At 52.2% G+C, this 6,878-nt stretch overlaps 1 protein-coding gene across 1 annotated transcript; it reads left to right on the top strand.

The window, feature by feature from the left end:
• Positions 1–575: 575 nt before the first annotated feature.
• On the top strand, positions 576–2,881 carry LOC117833928 (uncharacterized). The gene has a single exon (XM_034713547.2). The coding sequence runs from the start codon at positions 1,298–1,300 to the stop codon at positions 2,708–2,710; it is 1,413 nt and encodes a 470-aa protein (XP_034569438.1). The 5' UTR covers positions 576–1,297; the 3' UTR covers positions 2,711–2,881.
• Positions 2,882–6,878: the final 3,997 nt, after the last annotated feature.

Here is a 6,878-nt window from a genome sequence, read left to right as displayed (position 1 = left end):
GAACCTGTTTGGTTGCTCGTACGAGGACGGGTTGCATGAGATGAAAATATATAAATAATCATCGTAATGACATTTATTACGGGAAACTATTATCTTATAGCTCTTAGTTTATCTTATTACTCCTTAATTTTAATCGAAATATGTTAATATCATTTAATATGTGCTAAAAATTATTAATAATGTCATTAGATGGCTAATTACCTGCACCACGTGAGCCTGGCCCGGCAGATACGATCGATTTGCTCGCACCAACATAGCCTGGCTGCGGAGAGAATCTTGCACGCGCGAAGCCTGGCCGAGCATATACGCAAACCAAACAAATAGGGAATCTCGCACGCACGCGGGGAGCTCTATCCAGGATGGTGTAGGCAACCAATCGCACCCCTAGTATCAAACATCCTCTAATTCACATTTCAGTATTTCACCTTTGTTTCAAAGATGCCTTTGTTTCGAGTTGGCGCTCGACGGGGTAACAGTGGCGCTGCGTCGCGTCGTCCTGGAACCCACTCGAGTACTGGTTACAGACTTTACAGGTACGCGTAGCGCACGTACAAGTACAAGAGCGACGGAACGGGCGGCCCTGCCGCATGAAAAGGAGGAGAGGCGCGCCCCTTCCCCACGTGGCCTCCTGCTCGGGCACCGCACCGGCTGCGAGCCTCCACCCCCACCGGGCCTGGCCTCGTATTCCCGGCCCGCATTAAACAAACCCAACCCCCTGCTTCCCGCGAAACCAAATGGGATGGCGCCCCCGCCCCGCTCTCGAAAAAGGTAGCCGCAGCTCCGGAGCTCCCCACCCCTCACTTCTACCCGGCTACCCGCGCTAAAATTAGCCACGGCACGGGCACGGACAAACACAAGGGGAGCTGAGGGAAGCGAGACCCATCACCCGGTCACTCATCCCACTCCACCACCACCTCCTCTCTCCCCTCTGCAGCTGCAGTGCGCGTCCGGTACATCTGCTCCTTCTACAGTCCTCTCTCTCCCCTCTCGACTGCTCAGCTCGAGTCTTCAGTCTTCTGTGTGTTTGTACAAACCACGGACGGAGGACGAGGAGAGGGATCAGGGGCGCGCGCCCAGTGGTGGAGGCAAATCGGTCACATCCAGCGCCAGAGAAGATCCACCGGTTAATGCCGGGGATCGGTCGTCTCCGTCTCATCTAGCTCGCCACCTAGCTTAGCTTCTCTGTGCTGCGCATGGCCGCGCTGTAGCTGAAGGCTAGGCTAGATCCTCCGGTCCTGCACCGAAGAAAGCGGCCGCGCGCCAAGGGCGGCAGAGGAACAAGGAAGCAGGGAAAAGGATGGGGGAGAAGCATGCGCCGGACGCGGCGGCGGCGGCGGGGGACCAGGACGACGGCCAGGCTGCTGCGGCGGCGGCGCTGGACGGCGTCCAGTACTGCAGCGAGCACCCCTACCGCCCCGGGAGCGCCGCGGCGGCGGCGGCGGTCGCCGGCGGGGGGATATGCGCCTTCTGCCTGCAGGAGAAGCTGGGACGCCTCGTGTCATCCTCCAAGTCCAGCCCCTTCTTCCCGCTCGGTGGCCACCCGCCGCCCTCGGGGTCCCCTTCGTCGCCCCCGTCCTTCCGCCGCGCCGCCGAGCCCCCGCCGCCGCTCCACCCGTCCGCCGCCTCGCGCAAGTTCATGTCTTTCCACCGGAAGAAGACGCCCTCCTCCTCGTCGTCGTCGTCATCCTCCGCCTCCGCGGCGCTCTCCGCGGGGGGCGGCGGGCTGAAGCGGAGCAAGTCCGTGGCGCCCAGGCCCGAGGAGCAGTTCCCCTACTCGTCGTCGGCGTCGTCGCTGGCGGCCGAGAGCCCGCGGAAGAAGAGCTTCTGGTCCTTCCTCTACCTTTCGTCCTCGCCCGCGTACGCGCACCAGGCCGCGGCATCCGCGCCGTACGCCGCCAGCGGGGGCGCCGCCGCCGCGAGGAGGAAGTCGGTGTCCGTGGCGTCGGCCGCGTGGGCGTCCAGGGCTAACAACTCTGGCGCGCAGGACCAGCAGCAGCCGCCCGGCGGCGCGACGGCGGCGTCATCCACTCTTGGGCGGACGCTGGAGGCCATCGGCGAGCCCGAGAGCCCCAGCCAGAGCCAGGTGTCGTCGTCCTCGTCCTTCGGCCGGAAGGTGGCACGCTCGCGCTCAGTGGGCTGCGGCAGCCGCAGCTTCTCCGGCGACTTCCTGGAGCGCCTCTCCAACGGCTTCGGCGACTGCACGCTCCGGCGCGTGGAGTCCCACCGCGAGCCCAAACCCCACAAGATGCGCGGCGGCGGCGGCGGCGGAGGCCTCGGCCACCGCGGCGGCGGCGGCGGCGGAGGCCTCGGCCACCGCGGCGGCGCCAGCGCGGACGACGATGATGACGAGGACGACGAGTACGAGCACCAGCACCGGATCAAGTGCGCGGGGTTCTTCGGCGGCCTGGGCCCCGCGTCGTCCTCCTACTGGCTCTCCGCGGCCGAGGGCGTCGCTGGCGGCGTCAGCAGCGGCACGAGGAAGTCCGGCGGCCGGAGCCACCGGAGCTGGGCGTGGGCGCTGGCGAGCCCCATGAGGGCGTTCCGGCCGACGACGACCTCGACCTCCACGAAGACCATCACCGTCGTGCCGCCCAGCCACGTGACCAGCAACGGCAACACCTCGGCGTCGGCATTGTCCATATCGTCCCCGACGCCGCCGTCCTCAGAGGCAGCAGCAGCTCCAATGGCGACGGTGACGGCCGCGAATTGAAACTCGAAGCTGCATGTCCGGTTAATCACCCATCCTTTCCTCGATTCCCTGCTCTTCTTGATTCACCGCATATACATGTCACCCTCACTCGCTGCCGTTCCCTGTTTGTGCGTGTGTAATTTCAACGACAAACTGCTCATAAGTTGAAAAATGTGCTGTGGATTTTGGGTTGATCGTGCTGCTATTACCGACGTCTTGTGTCTGTTCGCGTGGGCACTGCTTTAGACTAACAATGGTACACCTGAATTTGTTGATCTGTTCAATCTGTTCGTCAAATCGCCGTTCATTTCCATCGCTTTCTTCGTCACTTAAGCGTTTAAGCCGACGCAAAACTCCATTCATCAGCTGCTGATTGATGCACCCATTGATGCACCCCAACGATCGATGGCCATAACTCCGATTTGAAACACAGTGACGCTCACCATAACGACGACGCATTCGGGTAGTTGGGAGATCGCAGAAGAGGCGTAGGAGAACGAGACAACAGACAAGAATTGTTACTGCCAGAGTGACCATTTTGTCAGTTCAGTAGGTGGGCAGGGCCAGCCAGGCCACAGGCCAGGCAGGAGGTAGCCACATCCTTTCCTGTAAGTACAAGCACAGTTTGACCACGCTGCATTAGCCCTAGCAATAAACACATGGCTGGCTGCTGCGACGCAGCGCGTCCCGTGACCACTACCACGTAGCATGCACTGGTCTGTGTGGTCTCTCTTGATCTTGGGTCTTTGCCTCTCTGCTTCGCGATCTGTGTCTCTGCCGCTGCGCCGCACGGAACCCCAGGCAGAGCACGGCCACGCTCATGAAGCCAACACCTCCAGAGGCCCAAAAGGCAGAGCACGGCCATGGCAACACCACCGTCCCCCCAGCGATATGATCCAGTGAGAGGTCAGCGATCACCGTTAACAAAAAGCACTCGCGAACTCCGAAGCCATAGAAAGGTTAAAACTCAAAACCCTTTCGCAATCGGGGGAGAGAGGCCGGTGTGAAAGCTACGCTTCATGGTTGGGGCTCGGTGTCCAATCAGGCAAGGAGAGGGAGAGGGCGAGGTGTGTCCGGCCACAATGGCAGCTGGACAGCGGTGGCACTGTGCCGGGCGGTGCTCCCCTGCAGCAACACGACAGCGACGCGACGACATGGGGGCACTGTGCCGAGGCGGGGAGGTTCAGAGGTGGTGCCGAGAGGCAGCTTTGGGCAGGGCCGCAGGGGGCGAGATGGCCGGACCTTTTAATCACGGAGCCTGATCGGCTTCGGCTTCTCTTGACGTGGTTTCCTCTTGGTGAGGGTCTGATCCGTCATCCGCGCGATACTCCTCTCGTGCGTGCACGGTCAAATTGGGTCGTGGCCTCATGGCTCATGGCGACATGGCCTGTGCATGAGGCCTCGTCGTGCCTCGTACAGCTCGTGAGCGGCGTGGGTGTGGCATGCATGACTCGTCATTCTGCAGAAAAAGGGCGCCGGGGCCCCGCCCACCCGGCGGCTTTGCAATGCGCACTCGTTTCCCGGATCTTGTCCCGGCGTCCCGTTCCGTTCCGCCCTTCCCACGGATGCATGCCTCCTCTCCTGTGCTACTATCGCACGCATCTTACTATTACTAATTGGAGGTTCCTTTTAAAATCTATATACGAAGCCACCTAGGATTCTAGATGGACACCTTAGAAAAAAAAGGAGAAATTCTAAAAATTCCAAACAAAACAAAACATTTGACCATCAAACGGTAGGTTCAAATCATCATAGCCATTGAATCTATTATATTTATTCTAAAAAATTACCCACCTATACCATTATGAAAATAGCCTAAAGTAACCCCTAAATATATATCTAAATTACCCACCTCTGTCATTATGTAGAATAAACTAAAGTAACCCCCTAATCTTCATCTAAATTACCCACTTATATCATTAATAGAAAATAATTTAAAATAACCCCTAATTTTTTAACTAAATTTCCCACGACTAATACTTAAAAAATAACTTAAAAGTAACCGCTTTAATTTGCATCTATATTACCCTCATATGCCATTATTAAAAATAACATGAGGTAAATACTAAATTTTGAATCCAAATCACCTTAATTAAAAATATACACAATTATATGATTCTAAATTATCTATTTCTTACACTATTATTATATGATAAAATAATTAAGGTATATAGGCATGATGTGTGTCACCATTTATAAAGATATAGGGGAAGTGATGAGAATATATATTTCTATGTTAAAATTATAGCTCAAACTTAGGATCCATTAAACAAATTCAAATGCATACCTATAATGCAAAGTGAAAAATTAAACATTATAAATGTGGATGAAAACATTATAGAGTAATTACTAACTAAAATATATCACAATCAGATCAAGAAAATAAGTATATATATAAGTATTATGTTGAAATGTTTAACAAATGGGAGGTAACTCAAGGTAATAGTTTGTAGTAATGTGCCCTATTTTTTTCCATTGAAGACTTTGCATTAGTTCTCAAGAGACACACTAGGAAAAAAAAGATAAATCTTAGAAATTCTCAAAAAATCAGAAATATCAAATATCAATTCTGTAAACTCTAATAATTATAGTTATTGGTCTATTATATTTTCTAAAAATTTACCCACCACTATCATAATAAAAAACTTCTAAAGTAAAGCTCTAAACCTATATCTAAACTACTGAGATCTACCATTATAAAAAATAATCTAAAGTTATCCCATAATCTTAATCCAATTTACCCAAGCATATCATTATAAAGTATAACTTAAAATGCCATTCTAAATTTATATCTAAGTTACCCATGTATGTAATTAACTCATTATTAAAAAACCTAAAGTAAACACCTAAATATTAATATACTCCCTCCATCCTAAATTATAAGTCATTCAAGAATCTTGGAGAGTCAAAGTATATCAAGTTTGACCAAATTTATATGATAATATAATAACATTTATGATGTCAACTAAGTATCATTAGATTCTTCATCAATTATATTTTCATAGTATACCTATTTGATGTCATAAATCTGTATAATTTTTTCTATAAATTTGGTCAAACTTGATATGTTTTGACTCTCCAAGATTCTTGGAATGACTTATAATTTGGAATGGAGGGAGTAATTATCTTTATGTTCATCATATAGAAATATCCAAAAGTAAATTAATTTATGATTCTAAATTATATATTTATGTCATTGTTAATATAGAAATACTAAGTTGAGGTATATACGTATGATGGGTGTACCATGTAGACTATTTATACATGTATGTAAGGAAGTGATAAAAAAATATTAATTTTTATGCTAAACACAATGTATGGAGGTGTGATACAAAATGAAAAAGGTGTGAATGTGGATGAAAAAGTGTATAGAGTAGTCGAAGCGGCAGAAAACACCGAGCTCGTGGGGTAAGGAGGGGCGGTGTTCCCTGCGGTTAAAAAGAGATCGTGCGTACGGTTTCCGGAGAAAGGCGGAGGTGACGGGATGTACCTGACGTCGCAATAGATGCGGTCGGTCCGTATTTCGTTTGCCGCGCGCTCCTTATAGAGCGAAAGAGCTTTCTTCATCATCATCCTCATCATCATCGTCATCGTCTTCGTCCGTTGTTGTGCTTGAGCCCCTCCATAGCCTTCGGGGTTCCGCCGCGACCTTTTTCTTCTTCTGGTGATTGGAGGCGCCTTCGTCGGCATCCTCCTCCCTCTTTGCCTTGCCCTTGGAGCGATCGAACATCGCCCCGACGGCCTCCTCGCCCGAGGCAAAGTCGGCAGCGATGTCGAGGAGCTCCTTGGTGGTTCGTGGGCCTACACGTCCCAGTTCGTGGACCAGAGACCTACAGGAGGTCCCCGCCAGGAAGGCCCCGATGACGTCGGCGTCGGCGACGTTGGAGAGCTCGGCGCGCTTCCTGAAGAAGCGTCGGATGTACTCTCAGAGAGTCTCACCCGACCCCTGGCGGCAGCTCCGGAGGTCCCAGGAGTTCCCGGGGTGCATGTATGTGCCCTGGAAGTTCCCTACAAAGATTTCTTTCAGGTCGTTCCAGTTACGAATCCGACCTGACGGAACGTGTTCCAGCCAGGCTTGCGCTGAGTCGGCCAAAAACAGTGGGAGGTTGCGAATGATGAACATGTCATCATCCGCTCCGCCGGCCTGACAGTCAAGCCGGTAGTCGCTGAGCCAAGGCCCGGGGTTCAT

The sequence above is a fragment of the Setaria viridis genome, chromosome 1 (assembly GCF_005286985.2).
Source record: "Setaria viridis chromosome 1, Setaria_viridis_v4.0, whole genome shotgun sequence".
Classification (NCBI taxonomy): Eukaryota; Viridiplantae; Streptophyta; class Magnoliopsida; order Poales; family Poaceae; genus Setaria; species Setaria viridis.
The sequence above is the reverse complement of the archived record's forward strand: the minus strand, read 5'-3'. Positions and strand labels throughout refer to the sequence as shown.

Coding starts and splice junctions, on each gene's coding strand:
- LOC117833928 (XM_034713547.2), top strand. CDS start 1,298: ATGGGGGAGAAGCATGCGCCGGACGCGGCGGCGGCGGCGGGGGACCAG.